Source organism: Spermophilus citellus (assembly GCF_964194105.1).
Source record: "Spermophilus citellus genome assembly, chromosome: 17".
NCBI lineage: Eukaryota > Metazoa > Chordata > Mammalia > Rodentia > Sciuridae > Spermophilus > Spermophilus citellus.
The window spans coordinates 25,225,302-25,249,422 of NC_138199.1; the positions used below are offsets into that span (position 1 = coordinate 25,225,302).

The 24,121-nt window shown below is 50.0% G+C and overlaps 1 protein-coding gene across 1 annotated transcript in view; it reads right to left on the reverse strand.

The window, feature by feature from the left end:
- SPNS3 (SPNS lysolipid transporter 3, sphingosine-1-phosphate (putative)) overlaps positions 1-22,890 on the reverse strand; it is a 47,979-nt gene extending 25,089 nt beyond the window's left edge. The window contains exons 1-8 of the mRNA XM_081272791.1: positions 22,519-22,890; positions 18,260-18,325; positions 12,077-12,213; positions 11,397-11,548; positions 10,653-10,719; positions 9,210-9,358; positions 8,266-8,418; positions 4,242-4,431 (exon numbers count right to left, since the gene is read on the reverse strand). Of these exons, the coding sequence (XP_081128917.1) occupies positions 4,242-4,431; positions 8,266-8,418; positions 9,210-9,358; positions 10,653-10,719; positions 11,397-11,548; positions 12,077-12,213; positions 18,260-18,325; positions 22,519-22,729 (1,125 nt within the window). The 5' untranslated portion in view covers positions 22,730-22,890. The remainder of the gene's footprint in view (positions 1-4,241; positions 4,432-8,265; positions 8,419-9,209; positions 9,359-10,652; positions 10,720-11,396; positions 11,549-12,076; positions 12,214-18,259; positions 18,326-22,518) is intronic.
- Positions 22,891-24,121: the final 1,231 nt, after the last annotated feature.

A 24,121-nucleotide genomic window follows, 5' to 3' on the forward strand; every position in this document is an offset into this window, starting at 1 on the left:
GCCAACTCATTCTGAGGCCATTACCCTGATACAAAAATCAGACAAAGAGATAGGAATATAGATGCAAATATATCTCCCAATAGCCCCATAGCCCTTGTTTAATGTAGATGCAAAAATCTTCAATAAAAGACTAATAATCCAGATTTAAAAAAAGACTAATAATCACATAAAAACAATTATGTTTTTGTTTCTGGGATTGTGGCTCAGTGGTAGAGCACTCACCTGGCACGTGTGAGACCCTGGGTTTGATCCTATGCACCACATAAAAATAAATAAGCAAAATAAAGATATTGTGTTCATGTATAACTAAAAAAATATTTTTTAAAAAAAGTACACACCATAACCAAGGGAAGAATATACCCCACATGGAATGCAAGGTTGGTTAAACATATATCAATCAATGTCCACAGGCCTAACGTGATATGACCCCCATCAGTACTCACCTCCCTCTCTTCCCTCTCTTTCCACACTAACCACAGTTTCCTCCTTGCTGAGCACAGTGGCAGAATGCTTGCCTAGCATGTGTAATGACCTGGGTCTGATCTCTAGCACGGCAAAATTAACAATAATAATCACCTTCTCTGCCAAGCATGTTGGTGCATGTCTGTAATCCCAGTGGCTCCGGAGGCTGAGGCAGGAGGATTGTGAGTTCAAAGCCAGCCCCAGCAATTTAGCAAGGTCTTAAGCAACTCAGCAAGACCCTATCTCTAAATAAAATATAAAAAGGGTCTAGGGATGTAACTCAGTGGTTAAGTGTCCCTGGGTTCAATCCCTGGTACCAAAAATAAATAAATAAATAAATAAATAAATAAATAAATAAATCGATCGCCTTCTCAGTGAGCCCTTTCTGGCCATACTATATAAAATTTTGGTCCTCTCCCCCTAACATTCACACACTCCCTATTCCCTTCTCCACTCTACTTTAAAAAAAATGTTTATTTATTTGTTTATTTTTATGTGGTGCTGAGGATCGAACCCAGGGCCTCACACCTGTGAGGCAAGCACTCTACCACTGAGCTACAGCCCCAACCCCTCCACTCTACTTGTATCCTATGCATTTATCACCTGAAATATCATAAATTTTACTTACACCTCTTGTTCACCTACTTCCCCCAACTAGAATGTACATTCTGTAAACAAGAGATGTTTTGATCTATTGTATTCACTGCTATATCTGCAGCATTTCAACTAGGAAACCACTGAATCAACCCTCAATAAATGTCTATTGGATAAATAAATGCATGTAAATAGCGTATCATTCAACCAGCCGTGATTTGCCCCCACCTCCGCGTGCCTGACATTATGCTCTGGGCTGGAGTGCTAAGAAAGAGCAGAACCAGACCTGGACCCTCCTAAAGCTCCCAGGTTGGGGTTGGGAGAGGGTCAGAGCCCAGGAACCGTGACACAAGGAAGATGGTGCTAAGGATAGGGGAAGGGTCAGGCAGGGCTCAGGGAAGGCTCCATGAGAGATAGTGCTAAACCCTCACAGGCCCAGGGCCATCTGGGCTTATGAAGAGGGGACTGGACTGGGGAACAATGGAAGGAGGAAGCATGAAGCATGTCCTAGGAATTAGGAGGCAGGACTGCCACAGAGGGAGAAGGCCAGTAAGGTTGTCAAGATAGTTCATGAGGGACTTTGAAGGAGGTGGGCCTAATTTCAGAGGCACTAGGAAGCCATACAAGGCTTGGGGGCAGGGAAGGTCCATGGTTGTTAGAAAGCTCATCCTGGCCATGTGGGAAGAACAGATTGTGGTGGGTGAGCAGGAAGGAAAAGAAACCAACAAGGTAGTTCCCGGGCAGTCCTGGAGAAAGATCACAAGGCATGAGCCCAGGAAGGGTGCAGGGGGTGGGCAGGAGACAGTGGAACTGGCAGATGTTAAGGGCTTTATGAATGATAGCTGGTCGGGGGAGGAGCCGGAGCCTGAATCTCAAATCAGAAGGTCTAGCTGGACAGCAAAGACACAGACAGAGCCACAGGGCAATGGAGGCTGGAGTCCTGGCCACAGGGCCTCAGTGGCACTGGGTATCCTGCAGATCGAGCAGCTTCCTGGTGCTAGAGGATAGGCACCTTCTGGCCCTATCACCTTTCTGACCCTCAGCCCCTCACCCCTGGGCAGGGCTGGAGAAGAGTTTGTCCAGCTGGCTCCATCGGCCAAGACTCAATGTCATTTCTAGATGAGCCATCCAGCTCTGGACATGTGCCAGGCTACAGGGTGGGGGACAGCTGTGTCCCCAATACACAGCCAAGGAGCAAATTCTCAGAGCCAACCAAGACAGTGGCAGAAGCAGAGCTGGCAGGGGGTCCGTAGCTCCAGCTGGCTGATCAGGGACAGGCCTTTGACAGGCCCTCCATCTGCCTGGGCCTCACTCTGTGAGGTCAGACCCCCTCTGCTCCCACCAGTCAAAACTGATGGTGCCGGGGGCTCTTTCCCTCCCCACCCCAGTCAATAAGCATGAAGGCATTTATTAGTGCCCACTGTACCAGGCTCAGTTTCTTTCCCTGACTCTCCACGGCTGCTCCTGGCCACAGGGTACAGCTGGAAAGGCCACACTTGCACCAAGGAATTGGGCGATGCCAAAGTCAATGCCAAAGGCTCCCCCACACACACACACACACAAACAAGAAATAAAAATGTGTCCCCAAGCCCATTGTCTGGGCATATGCCACACAGAGGGCCCTGACAGCAAATGATCAGTAATCCTTGGCCATTTCTGCTCCTCCTTCCTTGCCTACTCAGCCCTGGAGGGGCTGAATCATGGGGATGAGGGACAGAAGATGGAACAAGGAACAAGACAGAAGACTGCAGCTCCCCCTCTACCCGGTATAATTTTCAGGGGCTGGACAGCATTGTATTTGGAAGTAGAGCCCAAGTTGTGGTTTAAATGGAACCAGTCCACGACTGACTAGAAATACGAGGAGACCTTGTCGCAGATGAGAGATTCACCCAAGGTGGTGAGAAATCACTAACGCCATTGTTAACTCACTATCTGAGTCCAGCGTTTTCAATGAACTTGGTGCACAAGTGCAAGGGCTCAATGTCTAGCTGCTTGCCCCAGGTGCATGATCTGACATCTACAGGGAATGTGACTATGGGCCCTTGACCAGACCTCCCCCGGCCCCTCCCTCTTAAGTGATGCTCCTAGGGCCTCAGAACTCTGATCAAAGATCCATGTGCTCCCCTGCCCTCCCCAACCTGCTGTCCTGCCTCACCTTAGGGATGTCACTGCCCAGCAGCTCGGGGGCCAGCCTGCCTCATCTCCTGTGATCTTCTCCACCCTCTCACCACCAGAACAGCCCCACTCAGAAATCTTAATTTTAGGATCCCACTCTGACCCAAAACTTTTCTTTTCCTGGACCCCCTGTACTAAAAGGAACAGAGATAAATGAACGTTTCCATAGTGAGCTCCTGTGATACACATAATGAGCTCCCTGTCTGGGCTGGGGACCCCTGGGCCAGACAGAACCCAGGGCTGTGGAACTGGGGGAGAGGAAGAAAGCCTGGTTGCAGCTGAACTGGTGCCATCTTCCCACAATCAGTGGTCCCTTCTTATAACAGGCAAGGCTAGGGCTGCAGGGAGCCAGGGACCCTGATGCACACAGAAATCCCAGGGATCTGGTCCCTGCCCTTTGGGCTCCCTGTCTGTGGATACAGCCCCACACAACTGAGTCCCAGATGGAACTCCAACACAGGCTAAGCCCAAGCAAGAACCATGAATTCCGATGTGAGGGTAGGACAGACGGAGGAGATTTTTGGAGAAAGTGACCTTTAAGTTGGCTCATGCAGAAAAAAGGATTTGGGGATACGCTGAAGAGGGAATAGTGCCTTTAGTGAGAGGAATAAACACAAGATGATTAGGGACTTGGAAAACCTTCTGTCATCATGATCGTCAACCTTCAAGTAGGTCCACAATGGTGGTGACCAACCCCGACCTCCCTTTCCTCATCTGTAACCTGAAGAGAATCACCCTCTATCTCCTTGGGCTCACAACATGCCCCGGGAACAGATGTGTCCCACTATCTCAAATCAAATCATCCAACAGAAACTCACAACCCCAGAGCCCACTAGCCTTCAGTTCAAATGCCAGTTCTGCCCCTTCCTAGCTGGGCAACTCATGGTAAGCCTCCGTTTACTCATCTGTAAAATGGGGATAACAAGACCTACCTGGAAAGAGAAAGATTTGGCAGTGTGCCCCCATGTCCACAGGGGCTCCCCACCCACCTCCCAGGGACCCTCACTTACATAGGAGGCCAGGAGGGTGGTTGGGGCCAGGACAAGAGCCAGGTAGAGGCAAGGGGCTGTGGCAAGCAGGCTGGAGGCACAGATGAGGGGTTCGGCCCTTGGATTGACTTTCTTGTACCTCCTCGCAGCCTCTGCCCCCAGGATGACACCAATAATACCAGTCACAACGGTCAGTGTTCCAAAGATCAGGCTGACAGGAAAGAGCAGAAAGGGCTTAGTTAGCACTTCATCCTGCCTTACGCCCCAGTCTAGCTGCCTGGCCCAGACGCATGACCCGACACCAACAGGGAATGGGGGCTATGGGTCCTTGACCAGATCTCCCCCTTACCCTCTTTCCTAAATGATGCTCCTAAGGCTTCAGAACCTAGATCAAAGATCCATGTACTCCCCTGCCCTCCCCCACCTGCTGTCCTGTCTCCCCCTGGGGATGCCACTGGCCATTCAGTTGATCTGCCCAACACTCCAGCACCTTAGATCCCAGTGTGCTTCATGTCCAGAGAGCTTCTCTACCCTCTTACCACCCAAAAAAGACCCCACTCAGAAATCTTAATTCTGTAGTCTCACTGTAGCCCAAACCTTTCTCTGGCCCCAGTGTTAGAGGAATGGCGATAAGTGTATGTTCTGTACCGAGCTCCTATGGTACACCCAGCCCTTGTGGACATACACACATTCCCTCCTTGATGCCACCCTCCCACTCACCATCTGAACACCCATCAAGCAGCCCCTTCTGACCACATTGTCTTTCCCTCCTACTCCTAGACCCACGTCCACTCCAGTTGCCCCACCCCCACCCCCGTACATCCCAACTATGGAGACCTGCCCCTTCACAGTAATGCCCATACAGACCCTCAGAGGGTGCTTCCTAAAACACAGATTGACTGTACTCTGCCTACCTCCGGCTAGAAATTCCCCACCTACAAGACTCGGTCCCAACTCCATGCGGCATATGCTGTCCTTCCTGGTCTGACTCCAGCCCACTTGGACCAAAGGTGCAATTCTGTTTCCCTCTTCCTCCAAACTGGTTGCCATCTGCACCCCACTCCGCACCTGGTACTTTCATTCCTTCATCTAGAACACCCTTCACTAGAGTGAACTCCTATTCAGCCTTCAAGATCCATCACAAATGCCCCCTCTTTGGGGATGCCTTTCCCTGTTCCCTTGCTGATTCCTTCACCATCAGTTCCCATCACACTTTCACTTTCTGTATCTCTGTTACCAAGATCTTTTCCAGGAATTCCTCGCCTGTGAATTCCCGGAGAAGAGTGACAAGGTTTGGTTTACTTCCTTGACTCCATGCTGGAAGCACAAAGACTAGAAGACAAGAAACATCCATTGAGCAAAGGAACTCACTGATTTCCTGCCAGGATTCTAAGGAGAACAATGAAGAAGGCAGGGCTGAGAAAGGTCAAGGCCAAGATTACCAAGCTAATAAACAGCAGAGCCAGGAATTGAGTATCCATCTTCACCCTCCTGCTTCAGTCAAACCACCTTTTTCTATTCTTTTTTTTTTTTTTTTTTGTACCAGAAAATTAAACCCAGGGATGCTAGAGAGCCACATCTCCAGTCCTTTTAATTTTGTTTTGTTTTTGGTGCTGGGGATCGAACCCAGGGCCTTGTGCATGCAAGGCAAGCATTCTACCAACTGAGCTATATCCCCAGCCCCTCCAGCCCTTTTTTGTATTTTACTTAGAGACAGGGTCTCACTGAGTTTCTTAGGTCCTCACTAAGTTGCTGAGGCTGGCTTTGAACTTGCAATTCTCCTGCCTCAGCCTCCTGAGCTGCTGGGATTATAGGCATACCACCACCATGCCTGTCAAGACACTTTTTAAAGGAACTCAAAGTCATAGCTGAGCAAGACATGGGGTTACACACCTATTATTCCCTGCTACTTGGGCGGCTGAGGCAGGAGGATTGCAAGTTCAAGACCAGTCTCAGCAAATGTGCAAGATCCCGCTTCAAAATAAAAAGATCAGGGGTGTAGCTTAGTGGTAGAGCACCCCTAGGTTCAATCCCCAGTATGCCTCCAATGCCCAAAAAAGGCACAGCTGAGACTGTGAGCAGCATGAACTCTTGGAAACCCAAATCTAGCCAGGATCTTTCTAGCCCCTTGAGGTTCTCTGCTGTCCTCTTATGCAAGTCTCTGGCCAGCACCAATGGCCCTAGGGGACTGGCCCCTGCTGACCTGTGTAGCTTCCCTTCTCATCTCCCTCCCTCACATTGCACAAATGACTGAGAATTCTCTAAACTCACTCTATTCCTCCTGGCTTCCCTGCCTTGGCCCACACTGTTCCCTTGGCCTAGAGCTCCGTTGTCCCTACCTCCCTTTCTCTGCCTGGCCACATCTCTTTCCCACATCCAAACAATTCCAGAATTGTGTGGGATGGCCAAGGGCCCTGTTATTACTCCAGATCTGCCACCAGGATGCAAGAATGTGATCTGTGTATGAGGACCACAAAAGTACCTCCCCCCTACACATATTCTGTGAAATGCCCCTCCACAGGCTGAGGATTATCCCCATCCCCTCTGGGTATGGGAGACAGTATGGCGCCCATAGAGGGCAGGAACTTGCCTGAGGTCACACAGCCTCTCAAGGCAGAGCCAGTGTCCCCCAACCTTCTGCCTGCCGGATAGAGGCATGTGTGTTCCTGGAACAGCTTAAAGATCTTCGCCAAAACTTCCCAGGCTCGGAAGCTTAGCAGAGCTCTGGCTCAGCCAAGTCAAGTGACCCCCAAATCCCGGATGAATGTCACCCACGTCTTGAGTCCTGCTCTGAGCCGGCCTCTGTGGGTTCCCAATACCTCTGAGAAACTTGGGACTGATTATTCAAACAGGCATTGTGGCCGGGGCCCTCCATTAGCCCTTGAGCAAGAGAAGCAACCAAAGCACATGCCCCAGCCACCAAGCCCTGCCACACACACAAGACCTTCCCAGGATCCTAGATTCTCAGAGCCAAGTTCTATGCAGCCCTGGTAAGCAGCTGTCCAAGTTCCACTTACACACCGCCCCCAGGGATTGGAAACTCACTGCCTCCCCCTGCAGCCCCTGCCATTGGACCACTTCTGCTCTGAATGTTGGAAGTTCTCCCTGTGGCAAGCCAGAATCTTGCATCCTGAAGCTTCCTGCACCAAAGAAAGTACATTAACATCTGAGGTCTGTATAGACCCCAGCACAAGGACCTTCTGCCCACTATAGTAGTCTGAATGATAGCCTCCCAAAACGTCCTAATTTCCAGAACATTCTATGGAAAAGTACATTTGGCAGAGGCTGGAGCTCCAAGGAAGGGCACAGAGCCATGAGGAATTCTAAGCAATGAGCGGGGCAGGATCCAAGAGAAAACAGGGCCACAAGGAGACAGAAAAGCATCAGCCAGAGAAGAGGAAGAGGAAGTAAGACTGAAGGTGTCAAGGAGGAGGAATCCTTGGAGAATGGGCTCAGAGGTGGTGGGGACAGGAGAGGAGCCCAGCAGCGTAGGAGGGATGGCCAGGCAGGAAGGTGAGAGGGTATCCCCTGAGGACAGAGTATGGCCCCTCCCACTCTCCCAACAGCTTTCCCAGGGGTTTGGGTATCACAAATGAGCCAGAGAATGAACAAAGGCACAGGTGAAATCCCTAAGTCAGAGTTGTAATGAGGTCTTCTACTGCCTCAATTTGCAATCCATATAATGGGGTGACCTCAGAGAAAATCCTTAAGGCCCCTCGGGAGGGTGGTTGCCCAAGACTCCCCACAAAAGCCTCATTCCCCTTTCTGCAGGTGCCTTCAGGAGTCCCACAGCAGCCCCTAGAGGAGGAAGACAGAGATTTCAGCCCAGAAAGGACAAGGGAGCTGCCTAGGACACACAGGGTGGCAGAGCTGATCCCACAGAGTGAGACACAAACCTCCCGCCTGCCAGCTGGTCCCCAAGCCCTCCCCTCTTCACCTTGTGCCCAGAAAGACCGAGTCTGGGGGCTCACACCCTCCTGAGAACCTCCCCAACAAGATTGTCCTGAGTTGAGCTGAGTGTCCCAGCCTCCCAGAGGCCCCTCACCTGTCCTGGCTGCTTCCTGGTTCCTGGAAATCAGGAACCTGCCACCCGTGGATCACACGGGCCTCAAACAGAAACTTGGGGGCCCAGAAGCCCAGGGCTCCAGTCACAAAAGCCATGGATGTCACTCCGAGAGTCGACCACACAAAACTCCAGCTGCAAGAGAAGTAACCTGACTGAAGTTGGGAGAGGGCTGGGGCCAAAAGGGCCTCTCCACTCCACCACCCCCCCAGCCCAGGTATGCAGGCCCTGGCTTCCAGATTCTTCCCAGAAGCACTCTGTGCTCTCGCCTCCCCAACATTCCTGAGCCTCCCTGCTCAGCCCCCTCCACACCCTTGGCTCATGCTGTTTCTTCCCCTCCTCTGCAGATTACAACTCCCTCCTGAGAGGCCCCAGCCCAACATCACATTCTCCAGGACAGCTGCCCCCGCCTGCCCCCTTTCTCCTTGGAGTCCCCTCAATGGGTCTCATGGCTCTAGAATGAAGAGAGTTGACGTGACAGTGGATCGTGAGGCCTGCCACTGCAGTGGGCTCTCCTTTGCCTCCCCCAAGGTGCCTGGGAGAGAGGAAGATGTGTCCCCATGCATCTGGGAGAGATGAGCAATGAGCTCCCAGCAGCCCCGAGGAGCAGGCAGGCCTGGAGAAAGATATCCATTGAATCAACTAGGAAAGTGAGGCTCCGAGTCTCAGGCTCCCTTGGGGGGGGGGGGCAACAGAGGCCAGGCTGGACCTGGTGCCACCTGTCCACCGTCCAGCCCCATTTTAGCATGGGGAGGCCATGAGGGCTGAGTCCCGAGTGATGAAGGGGCATCTCAGTAGGTAAGTGGAGCTCAGAGGAGGAGGAGGCTTTGGACATTGAGACAACCAGGAGGGCCAAAGGGAGAGAGGGAGGCTGGGGCAGACAGACAGGGTTTTTGTGGCTTGCAGCAGGCAACAGGGACACTTGCTTTCTTCCCAGGTATCTGACGTCCTCACACCAGCTGCTCCTCAGGGTCCCCACAGCCTTCTCCCCCTGCTTCTCAGCTGCTCCTCGAGGAGGGTCTGGAACCAGCAGGATAAGCAGGATCAAGGCGACAGCCTCCAGGCAGGGCATGATCTGGGGACAGGGGGTGTCCAGGAAGCTCAGAGCTACATAATACCATAGCCCAGGAGACCTGAGGAGGGCCAGCCACTGTGCCTGAACTCTGGGGACCAGATCCTGGGTCCTAGGTCCTGGTTATACACAAAGCTGGACATACCACACTGCTCCTTACCCCTTACCTCCAAGGATAGCTTCTCTGGGGAATAGGGTCCCCTTAGGACCTGATTAATATCTATCTGTTCAGTGCAGATGCTACTTTACTTGGGGTCAGTGGGTCTGGGATGGTTGAAAATGGGAGCTCTGAGGCCGGGCACAGTGGCACACACCTGTAATCCCAGCTCCTTGAGAGGCCGAGGCAGGAGGATCGCAAGTTGGAGGTCAGCCTCAGTAATTTAGTGAGACTGTCTCAAAAAAAGTTTTTAAAAGGGCTGGGGATTCAGCTCAGTGGCAGAAAACTTGCCTAGCATGTGCAAGATCCTGGGTTTAAACCCTAGAATTGCAAAACAAAGAAGGAAGGGAGGAAAGAAAGAAGAAAGGGAAGGAGGGAAGAAGGAAGGGAGAAAGGAGGGAGGAAGGAAAGAAATGGCAGCCCTGACCCACTGAGTACTTGCTTCCTCAAGGACCTTCCTGCCCACACAGGTATCTCTCTACCTGACTCAGACCATGAGGAGATTCTTATTCAAGCCAAGTCAGACCAGCTTCCTTGAAGCCCACCCATCCCGGCTGCCTTCCATGGCGTCACATGCCAACTCAGCAGAGCCCTTCAAGCCCCCAGCTCCTTCCACCACTGAGTTCCTGCCCCTTGGGACAGATCCACATCCTTGTCCAAGACGGAGCTTGGCTGCAACCCAACAGGGCCTATCAGGCATGTTCTCAGATACTGTGCCTCCACGACCTGAGCAACCCCAGCTGCCAGTCATTGAGGGCCTACTATGTGCCTGGCCCTGGACTCTCCAAGAAACTTTTCAATCCTTGTCCCAAAATAATCCTCAAGATTCTCCAGGTAGTATTCCCTCCCCCCCCCACCCCCACCCCCGCTACTTTTCAGATAGGCAAACGGGGGCTTCAAAGAGAGTGGCAACTTGCCTGAGGTCACACAGCAAGTAAACTAAGCATCTGGGACTTGAACCCAAGGTTATGACTTCCCCAGCCCACGTTCCACATGAGGCCCCAAGCATCCAAAGCTGCCGACGTCTGACACCCCCCCATGGCGCCGGGTACTGTGCCAAGTGGCTAAGGCCATGGAAGGCTGGAAAGTCCCTGCCCACCCAGGGGGAAAGTAGAGGAAAGGAAAGGAAACCGGACTCACTCGAAGGGCCCAGCGCCAGTTGCCTGTTAGCTCTGCCACAGCCGACCCCAGCACGTAGCCCAGACCACTGCAATGGAGGGGGCAGGGGAGATGGGAAGTGAGGTAGGGGGCAGGCTCCAAGGCCATCCTGAACCAGGGTGACCCCCACTGGCAGGTTCTAAGCCCTTTCCCCGAAAAATGTGATCCACGTGAGGCCCAGATGTCCACTGCCCTTGCTCAGGTCACCAGTGACCTCTGGCTCCTGGCCCACCCCCTAGTGCCACTCTCTCCCCATATGAGGACACACATATCCCACCCCCAAGCCTCATGCCCAAGGCTCAGCTCTGCTTGAGTCAGGCAAGTTCAGGAAACCTGGGTCACAGCTCAGGGGCCTGACAGCAAATTCCACTCTTCCCCCCCACCAGAGGATGGGGACAGGGTGTGGCCCAAACACACTTCCTCACCTCTCTGTCCAAGGCCAGCCCCTCTCTGAGCAGCCATAGGGCTTTTCCTAATCATGCTAACCCACAGGGTATGTCCTTATCATCTCCAATCCTTCCCACAGCCCCATCAATTGGTGTTACTGCCCCCTTAGAGATGAGAAAACTGAGACTCAGAGAAGTGAAGTGACATGGTGAGGAATGGGCAGCCCTGGGATTCCAATCCCAGTCCTCCTGGTTTGGCCTCTCCTATCTCCACCCCAGCCCCTGTTCTGACTCCCTCGGGCCTCAGGTTACCTCCTCAGGATACAGGGGTGATACCAACCTCCCCACAGGGATGAAGATGTAGAAGATGGCCAGCACACGGGTCCTCTGGTCCTTCACGAAGAGGTCACCCAAGACTGTGGGTGCGATGGTGGAGTAGCTGGCTGTGCCTGTGCCCACGACTCCTCGGGACAGGAAGAAGAGCCAGGAATACTGGGCGAGTCAGGCACAGGACCAAGGTGAGTTCCAGAAACCGTCCACGGGGTAAGGGACCTCATGACATAGGTCCAAAGGGGAAGAGTACTAGGGCGACAGAAACCTCACTTTCCGCAGCCCTGCCCTGCACCCTCAAGTTCCTAAAATGACACATGTGCCCCCTGCTGGTACGTACAGCCACCACCTGCCCCACATCCAGGGGAGCCCTTCTCCTGGGTCTCTTTGCTAACCAGGTCATTTCCCCAAGGCAGTAGCTGTTACCCCCACCCCCACCTCCAGCAGAGCTGGGCAGAAGTGAAGCAGAGGGTGACAGAGGAAGGTGCAAACCAGGAAGCCTCCTGTTAGGAAAGTCTACCCAGCTGTGCTCCACCTCCTCTCCCAGCCCTGCCACTACAGTCCCTGAGTCAGACAGGGCCAGGGACAGAATGACTTGTCCCACCCTCCCCCTTCCACTGATGGGGCTGTGTCAGGAAGCAGAGGGGGAAGGACGGTCCCAAGAGCCTTTGCAGGGATGGGGGCACCTACCTTAGGAGAGATGAAGGAGCTGGAGAGGCCAGCCCCTGACCACAGCAGAATCCCGAAGCTCAGCGTGGCCTTGCGGCTGTGGCGGTCACCCAGGTAGCCAAACACGGGTGCAGAAAGCAGCAGGCAGCCTATGAAGACTGGAGGAGACATACAAGGGACAGCTTGGATCCCTGCCCCTCGACGGCGGGTGGGCAGGCGGCCCACAAGCTGGCATCTTGGCAGGGGGCCCGGGGCATGAAAAGAAAAAGATAAGGTGAATCTTACAATCCCTGTCTAACAGGCAACCCATCATCCAGAGCGTGTGGCACCAGACCTGAGCCAAATCTCAGTTCTGCCACTTGCTGGCCTTGAGGCCTCTCTGGGCAAAGCCACAACCTTGCAGAAGCAGACACAGCCCTCCCAGGCTCTGTAAGGGGAGAGGAGAAGTGAATGTGGAAACCGCCCCCCAACGTGGAATGGATGCTAGTTTCCCGTATTTACAAGAACATGTGACCTCTATCAGTATTGGGACTGATCTGATTTGTCACTTGTACACCTGCTGCTAGCAGGAGGAAAGTGAGGTCAGCCTGGGCCCTGTTTCAATCAGCAGATAAGGACGGCTTTGAATGAGCACACTGACTATAAACCAGAGGCTGAGAAAGAAAGAGTGTGCTTTCCTAAGTAGGTACAATATTCCCCAGACACTGACAATTGTGTCTTTGTGTGTGTGCGTGTGTGTGTGTGTGTGTGTGTGTGTGTGTGTGTGAGAGAGAGAGAGAGAGAGAGAGAGAGCACCCTACCCAGGCTTTTTTAAATTGTTTTATTTTGAGACAGGGTGTCACTAAGTCACTGAAGTTGACTTTGAACTTGTGATCCTCCTTCCTCAGTCCCCTGAATTACAGGTGTGTGCCACTTGTATCATTAATGAATGTGTTTGCTCTTCGGGGAAGACAAGGAAACTGCCCTGATTTTGCTTGGCTGTGTACCACATGGCTAAGTGAACACATGCTTCTGTATCTTAAGTAAAATCGCCTCCACCTTTGGAAGATGGTGAATCCCTGCCTCCAAGCTGGAAGAGCTGGCAAGTAGACAAAAGGAGGTTTGGACACTCTCCTTCACTCAGTCTCAACATTCAAGAGCCTTAGGCTTTGGAGGGCAGTGCCCAGCACTTAGGTCTGTATTCCCTGAACACAGATGATTGACCTTTCCTTTGCCCAATGAATATTCAGATTCTTCCCAGCTCCTGTTCCAGCCCCTCCCATTCTCCCCTGACCCGCTCTAGTACTGGGTTAAGCCGCATGCAATTGTGGAATTTAGGCCAGTTTTGACCTACAAAACTGGCAATTTAATATGGTTCAACCTAATACTCCACAGAGAGTGATCTTTGGTGTCAAAGGCATTTAATATTTTAATACTACTGCCAAACTAGGGCTCTGAAAAGTCTATATCAATTTACACTAACATAGAAGGATAGCCAACAGCCTTGCTGACACTTGATATGACGGATCATTTTATATTTGTACATCTAATGTAAAACAAATGGTATCTCCCTGATTTTCTAATCTGCATTGTCCTTACCTCCTGGTGAGGTCAAGCAATGAATGGTTCCTATGTTTACATCCTCTGCCATTTTCCTATTGAGCTGTTGTTTGTATTTAACATAATTTGGAAATAATTTTCCCCAGTCATTTACATTAGGTTTTAAGGATTTAAAATGCAAGCTCTAGGCTGGGATGGTGACCATTACCTGTAGTCCCAGCTACTCAAGAGGCTGAGGTGGGAGAATCACTTGAGCCCACCAGTTCGATACCAGCCTGGGCAAAATAATGTTACCCCAAGACCCCATCTCAAAAAAAAAGAATTAGCCAGGCATGGTAGCACATGTCTATAATCCCAGCTAATCAGGAGGCTGAGGCAAAAGGATCTCAAGTTTGAGACTAGCCTCAACAAGTAAGTAAGGCCCTCTGAAAGTAAGCCAGGCAGACCCTGTCTCAAAAGTAGGGATGTGGTTTAGTGGTTCAGCACCCTGGATTCAATCAACTGTATCAGAATAAACAAATAAATGATAAGTAAATAAAAACAAGTTCTAGAACTAGATCATTTGGGTCCAAATACTGGTCCACCACTGTCTAGCTATTCAAATCTTGGTCAGATCCCTTATCTTTCCCTGTTCCCCTTTCATCAACCGCTCTACAGTAGTAGTACTTCCTCTATAAGGTTATTGAAAGAATTAAATAAATAAAGCACGTAAAAAAATACCTGAATGGCTTTATGTAAATGCTCAATAAGTGTTACCTATAATTATTGCTAATTGCATAGTTTCATTTGCTATCACATGGAAGTCTTTAGCTAGGATAGAGACAAATTTATCAGTCTTCCTCTGGTGGAGGAAGGTTGTTCCTTGTCTCGTTTATGCATCTCTTCTTTACCAGAAGTTGATCGAAATATCTCACCAAATCTTTTAGTGCTTTCATGGGGTTTGGGGCAGGGATCATTTGCAGGACATAAATGTCTTCAATCTGCAGGTACTCTGAATGTCTGCAAGTACTTTTCCCAAGGACAAGACTGGTCCTCATTCCTGGCATCTCCAAATTCAAATCATTCCTGTTCTAAGGTGGGAGGAATTAATGATGGAGTCTAGAATCATATTCCCTGGATTGAATCCCAGCTTTGGCAAGACCCATAGCCTCTCTAAGCCTCAGTTTCATCATCTGTTTAACAGGCATAATAAAAACAATACCGTCCCGTGGTATTCTTGTGAAGGTTAAATGAGTTTGTATTTAAAAGACTTGGTGGAGCTGGGCTAGAACTCAGTAGAGAAAGCTTATTTAGCATGCACAAGGCTCTGGGTTTAACACCTAGCACTAAAAGAATATAAAACATTTGTAATAGTGCCTGGCATGTGGTAAGGGCCAAGTTCCTGTTAGTTGGGTTGTTTATTTGTTTGTTTGTTTGTTTTTTAGTCTGGATTGAACCCAGGGGCACTTTACCACTGAGCTACATCCCCAATCCTTTTTGTTTTTTGAGATAAGGTCTCACTAAGTTGCTTAGAGCCTTGCTAAATTGCTGAAGCTGACCTCGAATTTGCAATCCTCCTGCCTCAGCCTCCTGAGTTGCTGGGATTATAGGCGTGTGCCAGGCACCCAGCTCAGGGTTAGTTTTAAATATTATGAATGAACTATATCCAGTAGCTTCTCTGTCCCAAGGGAGGTGGAGGGGACCTGACCACTGCCTCCCCCACCTCCCTCCCCACTCATAGCTCCATCAAGCTCTCTCTTAGCCATCTGTCTGTACTTCTCTGCAGTTGGAGACAGACAGCAAGGCAGGTTTTAGAGACATTGCTGGTGACCTAGAGAAGTAAAGAGACTTACCTGAGACCACCAAAAACCCAGCCTGAACATCAGAACTCCAAGCCCACTGCCCTTTCCACACACCTATTTGGGCTGCTTCTGCAAAGAGGGTCTTTTCCTTCAACCATTCACCCACATACACACACCTCCCTCCACAGCACCTCCCCTATCAGAGACCTTGTAGTAATAATCCTGATCCCCACAGTAAGAATCAGAGAAGGGGGCTGGGATTGTGGCTCAGCAGTAGAGCGCTCACCTCTCACTTGCGAGGCCCTGGGTTCGATCCTCAGCACCACATAAAAATAAATAAATAAAATAAAGGTTAAAAAAAAAAGAATCAGAGAAGGGAAATGTTGATTCAACAGCCATTATCTGTTGAATCAAAAAGGTTGTGGGTTGGGGCTGGGGATATAGCTTAGTTGGTAGAGTGCTTGCCTCACATGCACAAGGCCCTGGGTTCAATTCCCAGCACCACCAGAAAAAAAAAAAAAGTTTGTGAGTGTCAAGCCAAGAAGGTCTCACTTTGCTAAGATATAACTAGAAGGTCAGCATCCGCTGCCCACCTCTCATCCCCGAGAGTTAGGGACAATTGGTAGAGATCCCTAATCTTCAGTGTGGCCTCGCATAACTCTGAAAGAAGCTTATAGAACAATGTATTCTCACACATTTTCAGCTTGCATTTCAAACATTTCTAAAAATATTGTTTTAATTGTCGATATACCTTTATCTTATTTATATACTTATATGAAGTGCTGAGAATCGAACCCAGTACCTCACACATGCTAGGCAAGCACTCTACCACTAAGCTACAACACCAGTCCCCATTTCAAAATTTTTATCATAAGTTTTATCATTAGTTGCAGAGGATGTGATTTCTAGAATTCCTGTGTACAGTTGACCCTCTGTATCCACAAGTCCCATAATCTTAGATTAAAAAAAAAAAAAAAAAAACCAGGGGTCAAAAATGTTTGAAAAAATTAATTGCATCTGCACTAAACACAGACTTTTTCTCCTCAGTATTCCCTAAATAATGAAATATAACAATTATTTACTTAGCATTTACATTGTGTTCGGTATTATAAGTAATCTAGAGATGATTTAAAGCATACGGGAGGATGCACATAGGTTCTTTGCAAATATTACACCATTTTATATAAGGGACTTGAGCATCTATGGATTTGGATATCCAACGGGGGGGGGGGGGAGGGGGGTCCTGGAACCAATTCCTTGCAGATACCAAAGAACAACTGTGTTTTTTAAACTTTATTTTCATTCAAACCCTCACAGCTGCGGATAGAGTTCATTCAGTTGACAGCATTTGTTCCCCATAAAGCCCAAGTGGTAAAGCCAGCCCTCCCTGCCAAAGCAATCCCACAAATCTCACTGATTGTGAGAAAAAATGCTGGCTTCATTCTTTCAATCAAAATAAATGTGTTGACACCCATCCCTGAAACCACTTTCTCACTTCGGAATTCTAATTTGTAGATAAATAGCAGACAGTCACGCACAGCGGGCTGGCTAGGTAAGAGGTTTGGCTCGCTGCCATGGGCATGTGGCCTGGTGGAAAGATCCCCAATGTGTTTCTATTGATGCTCAGTCTGTTTAGTGCTCTGGGCCTCTCTGCAGAAGCCACAGTGGTTCCTCTGCTTGGCGCCTTGGATTTTGATGCCCAGAGCAGTGCATCTAGGCTGGGGGCATCTCTTTCTGCTTCAGATGGAAGACAGGGGATCTTACAGGGGGAGATGAGAAAGGAGACCCAGGGGTAGGGCTCAGGCTTGCTCTCAGGCAGATCCATGTTAGGAAAGAGACATCCAGGCTTGGGAAACTAGAAGCAGATCTCTCAAAACTCTGTATGTTCATGTAGCTCCTGGGAAGTACTTCTGTATCCCTAGGGCTACCTGTACCTGGTTCGAGAGCCATGTTCTAAAGCACTGAGATAGAGTGGACTGTTAGGAGAGGGAGGAGACTACAGAGAGAAGCCACAATGTGTGCTAGTTGCTGGGTGGGGTGTAAACATCTAGGTGTCATGTGTTGTAATCAGCCGTGCATGCATGCATATATGGGAGTGGGTGTCACTATCCTGGTACTCACAGGGCAAAGGTTAGTTCAAGCCTCATGACCCCAAATGCCCCCACCTTGGAATGGGACATGTGGGTGCTCTCTCATGTCATGGGAGTATGCATTGTTATCTGTCTATCTGTCTGTGTCCTGGTAGTCAGATTTTTCAGCTCTGGCCAGGTGCCATGTGCACACCTGTAATCCCAGCAGCTCAGGAGGTTGGGACAAGAGGATCACGAGTTCAAAGCCAGCCTCAGCAATGGCGAAGTGCTAAGCAACTCAGTGAGACCCTGTCTCTAAATAAAATACAAAATAGGGCTGGGGATGTGGCTCAGTGGCCAAGTGCCCCTGAGTTCAATCCCCAGTACCCCCCACCCCACCCCACCCCCAAAAAAAGAAAGAAAAGATTTTTCAGCTTTGCAAGATAAAGCACACATCAGAATTTCTCAAGCCTCCGTGAGTCTCTGGTACACAGATGAGCTAACAAGCATGGAGGGAATGAGTGACAACTCCACAGTGGAGACATGATGCTCAGCGGGCTTCCCCTGCTTCACCCCCCTCTGCTCATCCTTCAGCACCTAACACTCCAACCTACAGGGGCCATGCGAGCCCCAGGCCTTCATCCCTATCCTCTCCTCCTCTACCACAACAGTCCCTCAAACTCAGGTCCTACTCCTTCTCTGTGCAGGGGACTCTGTAGGGCCAAATCTGAGCATGGGACCCATCCCCCACCAGAAGACCCCACCTCAGTGCGAGCTCAGGTTCCCAGTTCCAGGTCTGGCCACTGGGTCCTTACCTGTCTGAAGCAAACCAGCATTGCTGTCGCTGATCTGAAAGAACTTCTGCACATCCAACAGCACTCCTGTGGACAGGGGGACGGTGTTCAGGAAATAGAAGTAGCCCACCAGATCTGTAAAGCTCAGCTTCCTCTGCATTTGGGACAGGACCACTTCTGACCAGCACAGCAGAGGACTTGGTCACTGTTCTGTTCCCCTCTTTCCCACATATTCAGCAGACACCCAGAGAAACCATGCACATCAAACACACACAGAAACAAGCACCACAGACTTATGTATGTACACATTTGGACACAAGCATGTCCTTGCAGACATGTAGATGCACGTATATACCTAACACAAGCATTCCCAGAGAAACACACCTGCAGAGACACAATACACAAACAGGAACCTAAACTCACAGACAAATAAACCCAGACACACAAAATCATACACCGCTGATATGTACACATAGATACCCACAGGCAGGCATGTGTATGCGCACCCTTAGTCTGCCATTCACACTGTAATCAGAGCAACTGGTTGTTGCCTGTGGCTGCATAGTGCACGGCCCTTTATTTAGACTACTGTGCAAATGGATGTCCCTGGAGGCCCTACAAACACCAAAATGCTTAGCCATACATATACACACATACATATGCCCATACAAACACTCATGTGCCCTGGCCTATACATCTCTACACACAAGCATATTCTTCCAGAGGTTTAAGCACTCAGATAAGAGCATGCACACATAGAGCTTCAGAGACTTGGGTCTGCCCTCTGTCCCTCCTTCCTGAGGATAGCAGTCTCCTATGCTATGCTAGCTGGATCCCTAAAGCCACTTCAAGAACTTGCTAAGATATAGGCTGGGACAGTGGGTGCTCAGCCCAATGCATTGAGAAGAAGCAGCCCTTCTAACACTGCAATTTCTTCCCTGAAATTCTCTTATCCCCTGAGTGGTATCTCAGAAAGGTCCAGAGTCTATGGTACCTGTTCATGTGAGCCATATGACTGTGGCCTTATCATTATCATGAAGAAAAATATCCTAGTCCATTTTGTGTTGCTATCACAAAAGAGCCAAGGCTCAGTAGTTTATAAAGAAAAGTGGTTTACTTAGCTCACAGTTCTCAAGGTTCAAGAGCATGACACCAGCATCTGCTCCACTCTGGTAAGGGCAAGGGGCATGTGTGGAAGAGAAATTTAGGGAAGGTGCCAGCCTTGTTTATGACAACACATTCTCTCAGGAACAAATCCAGTTTTACTGGTTCTGCCCCATGGCCGTGAGACAGCATTAATCCATTCCTGAGCCTCCATGACCCAATTACCTTCTACAAGGCCCAAACCCTTAAAGGTTCCACCACCTCCAAACCACCACAGTGGGGACCCAGCTTTTAGCACATGAAATGCAGGGGGACAAGCTATATCCAAATCATAGCAAAGAACATCCTCAATTTATTGACTCATGAGATGGCTGAGAACCAGGCCCTGATCTGCACGTGTACAGTTGTTCCCCTAAGAAATGGGACCATCACTGTCCCCATTATACAGATGAGGACACCAGGCTCCAGCCACCCAAGATTGCGGGACTGGAACTGGGAGCTGGGACATAACTCTTAGACAAAGGCAGCCTGCCCTCTCCCACCACCACCTAGCAGCCAAGAAAGGGAGCAGCAGCCCCCAAATGGGACCCTGCAGAAACACCCACACCAAGAAAACCCTGTATCCACACCTCCCAGACCAGCCAGCAGGGGAATAAAGATCAAAGGATGACAGATGCCAAGTAAGAGCGTGTTGTTTAGTCATCTAACTTGGGCCCCATTGCCACAGAATCCAGGAATACAAACCGTTATGTCTTGTTTCCTCTTTTAATGACACAAAGAAGACGTAGTCATTGAAGAGAAAAAAAATAGACAACCCAAGTAAGCAAAATAACCGACTCAATCCAAATCCACTCTAATTGCTGTCTTTAGGAAAGAGGTCCCTTGTTTTGTCTCATCCGGGGCATTTCCTGACCTTGTGGTGCTCTGTGGGTGGCCCAAGGCCAAGAGCAAACCCAACTTCACTTTGACCTGTTCCCTCCACCCTGGGCTCCCAAAGACCTGTTTCCCACACGAGAATGTTAGCTGCTGCATGAACCTTATGTCCCCAACAGTCCTCGGGAGATCGGCATGGTTTCACTTCTCTTAGTCTTCATCCCCACAATAACCACAGCCAAAGGACGTCCTGAAGGGGAAGAAATCCCAACAGGCAGAATTCTGATGACCCAGCCAGGGGCCCACTGAGCAAGTGGAAGGGGAGCAGGCAGCCCAGACTCCCAGGCTCATAATCTGCATGCCGCATGTCCCCAGCGCCCCTGTGCCTCTCGCCCTTCGTACCTCTTCGTGTCCCCAGCTCAGGCTCAAACTCGGGCCTCCTCAGCTTTGGCCTGATCCCCTGCAGTAGCCTGTGAACTGACCCCCCCCTCCCCAGCTCAGTTCACCTCCATCAAAGCCTCAGATACAATTGTATCCTACCATTTAAAAAACCATCCCATGCCTCCCCATTTCCTGAAGTGGAAAGTCCAAGCTCCCAGGATGGCACCCAAGAAGCCCATGATCTTACCCCAAACACCCTTTTTGGAACTATTTCCTGCTCCCTTTGCTTCCTGCCATCCCTGATCAGCCCATGTGCTCTCACACTCTCTCATGCTCATGTCAACCCCTCTCAGAATGTTTTCCCCGACTTCATTGCCTTTCCGGTCTTCTCAGCTTTCGGGGTCCAAACCAAACACCTCCTTGTGTGCAAGTTCTGTGGGACCCCTCCATCATTTGTCCTCAGGGCCGCCCAGCTTGCTCTCACCCATTCTGTTCTTTATTAGAGTGACTTATACATGTGTTCTATGTCCCTCTGAGCAACTCAAAGACAGAGACCAGGTCTGGTGATGTCTGCAGCCCAAGTCCCATTCATTCATTGAAGCTGAGCCTGTAACTGATGCTTCAATGCTCTGGCCCGAGGGATGCCCAGAAGCTGCAGGGCCCTCTCCTGAGCTCCCCAGCCTGGTCTGTTCCTGCTGGTGAGCTTCCTCCTGTGACTAATATGGTCATTCATGCATTCAGAAATTACAAGTCTGAGTTCCTCACAAGTCTCCAGGGCCCGCCAAAGGCTCCTGCCCATAGTTAGTATTTGATCTTGAATCAATGGGTCATGAAAAAAGAAAAGGTTTCTGGGTGTGGTAGGGTACCCCTGTAATCCCAGCAACTGGGGAGGCTGAGGCATGAAGGTTGAGGGCAACCTCAATGACTTGCTGAGACCTTCAGCAACGTAGAACCTATCTCAAAATAAAAAGAGGTGGGGATGCAGCTCAGTGGCAAAGAGCCCCTTGGTTCAATCCCCAGCATGAGAGAGAGAGAGAGAGAGAGAGAGAGAGAGAGAGAGAGAGAGAGAAGAGAAGAGAAGAGAAGAGAAAAGTTGGTTCTTGAATGAATGAATAAGTGAATGTGTGACAAGAAAAGTAAGCTGAACCCCAGTCATTCTTCAATGAATGAATGAATGAATGAATGAATGAGTGAATGAATGAATGAATGAATGAATGAGTGAATGAATGAATGAATGAGTGAATGAATGAATGAATGACAGAAGACAGAAGCAGGTTGCGCCTGGAACCTACAAGAAAGGAAGACAGAATGTGCAATATCTGCCAGCTGCCGGGGGTCCCCGAAGCAGACGAGTAAGAGTTATTCTTGCGGGTGTGGTGGCACACACTTGTCACCCCTGCAACTCGGGAGGCTGAGGCAGGAGGAGCACACGTTCAAGGCCAGTCTCTGCAACTTAAACCCTAAGCAATTTAGCGAGACACTATTTCAAGATAAAAATAAAAAGGGCTAGGGGTATAGCTCACTGATAAAGCATCCCTGGGCTCAATCGCCAATACTAAAAAATAAAAACTTATTCTCACCTGGGAGCTGAACCGAGGCACCCTGTCCTCTAGAACCTCGCCCTGCAGCTCCTCCCAGAACCTTGAGCACATCATCTGCAAGGCACTGTCCTTCTTGCTGCTCTTAGCCACCCAGCCCTCCTCCAGTCCCTGCCCTCACACCCAGTGTGGCTCCTCTTAGTCTGGGACTGGGTTGGGAAGTACTCTTCATTCAGCCGTGCCTGGAAAACACCTCCAGGGGTGTGAACACCAGAGATGTGCTCCAAGAAAAGATACTGGATGGAAAGCCACCAAGGACATGCACCCACAGCCTGCTGGGGTGGACCAGTGGGTGCAGCCCCAGGATGCTTGTCCCTTCCTCACCTGCGATGATGAACCAGTTCATGTAGTTCAGGAGGTTGATGTAGCAGAGAACAGCAGCAGCCACGTATGCTCTCCAGCGAGGCAGGCTCCATGGGGCAGGCATGCTGGGAGGGGGATACTGATCTGAGACCAACGTCCCATAATGACCACCTGGTCTCAGGGCCTGGCTTTGTGGCTCTTCTGGCCCAGGATCAGGGCACTCAGCAGACATCACCCACTCGTTGCCAACCTGCAGCTCCTGTCCCAGGACGGGTGCTGGGTTAAATGTATCAGCTCAGCACCAAGTCACTTCCTGTGGGCCCCCAGCCTCCCGACCTCAAAGCAGCTGCCCTAACTGTTAGACATCTGATCACAAGTTCCTGCTGAGCCCACCACAACCTCACTGATAAAATTTCACCATCCTCAGCCTCCAAAGCCTGCTGGCAGGGTGAGGAGGGCTCCTGGCACCCCCACCCATGTGCCTGGATAACTCTGTGGTCCCCTGAATCTACCCTGTGGCTTCAGTGAGGAAGGGAAACTCCTGGGACAGGAAATGTCTCCCCCGGACCCTGCTGATTCAAGCCACTCAGCACCCAGTGAGCCAGATCAGGGAGGCTGGGTGTTGGCCAGAGGAGCAGCATTGGACTAGACAGTGAGGGGAGGTTGGTGCCTATTCAGTGTCCAATGTGACAAAAAAAAAAAAAAGATCTGGGGGTGGGGGGGGGAAGCCTATAGGAAGTCACCTGTGGGCAGCACACACCAATAGAGCTTAGTCTAGGGGTCATTTTTGGAGAGGGACAGGATAATGGCATGGGCTTAAAGGTGTCTCTGTAGATTGCTCGCTAGTAGCAAGTGGGACAAAGAGCAACTACACAGGGCTGGGGACATAGCTCAGTTGGTAGAGTGCTTGCCTCACATGCACAAGGCCCTGGGTTCAATCCCCAGCACCACAAAAAAAAAAAAAAAAAGAGAGAGAGAGAGAGAGAGAGAGAGAGAGAGAGAGAGAGAGAGAGTAACTACACAATAGAGGGGGCAGACATCTTGACCAGAGATTAAAAAGCATCACAAACGGGGGCAGATGGCAGTGGGCCTAAAGCCCTGCACCCATCACCATGCAGTGTTATAGCCAGAAATGCATAATCTGAATCTAATTACAAGGAGACATCAGATAAACCCAAACTGAGGAATGCTCTTTTTTTAAGGGACTAACACTATGATTCAAAAATGTCAAAGCGGCTCAGTGGTAGAGTGTGTGATTGGCATGCATGAGGCCCTGGGTTCGATTCCCAGAACTAAAAAGAAAAACAATCAAAGTCATAAAAGACTACAGATTAAAGAGATAAAACAGATATGACAAGTGTAACACAGAATTCTAGGCTGCATCCTGTACCGAGGAGAAATACACATTACTTGATCAATTGATCAAATTGGAATGTAGGGCTGGGGTTGTGGCTCAGTGGTAGGGTGCTCGCCTAGGATGCATGAGGCACTAGGTTCAATCCTCAGCACCACATAAAAATTAAATAAAGATATTGTGTCCACCTAAAACAAAAAAATATTTTTTAAAAAATTGGAATATAGCCAGGTGCAGAACACTCAGGACACTGAGGCAGAAGGATCACAA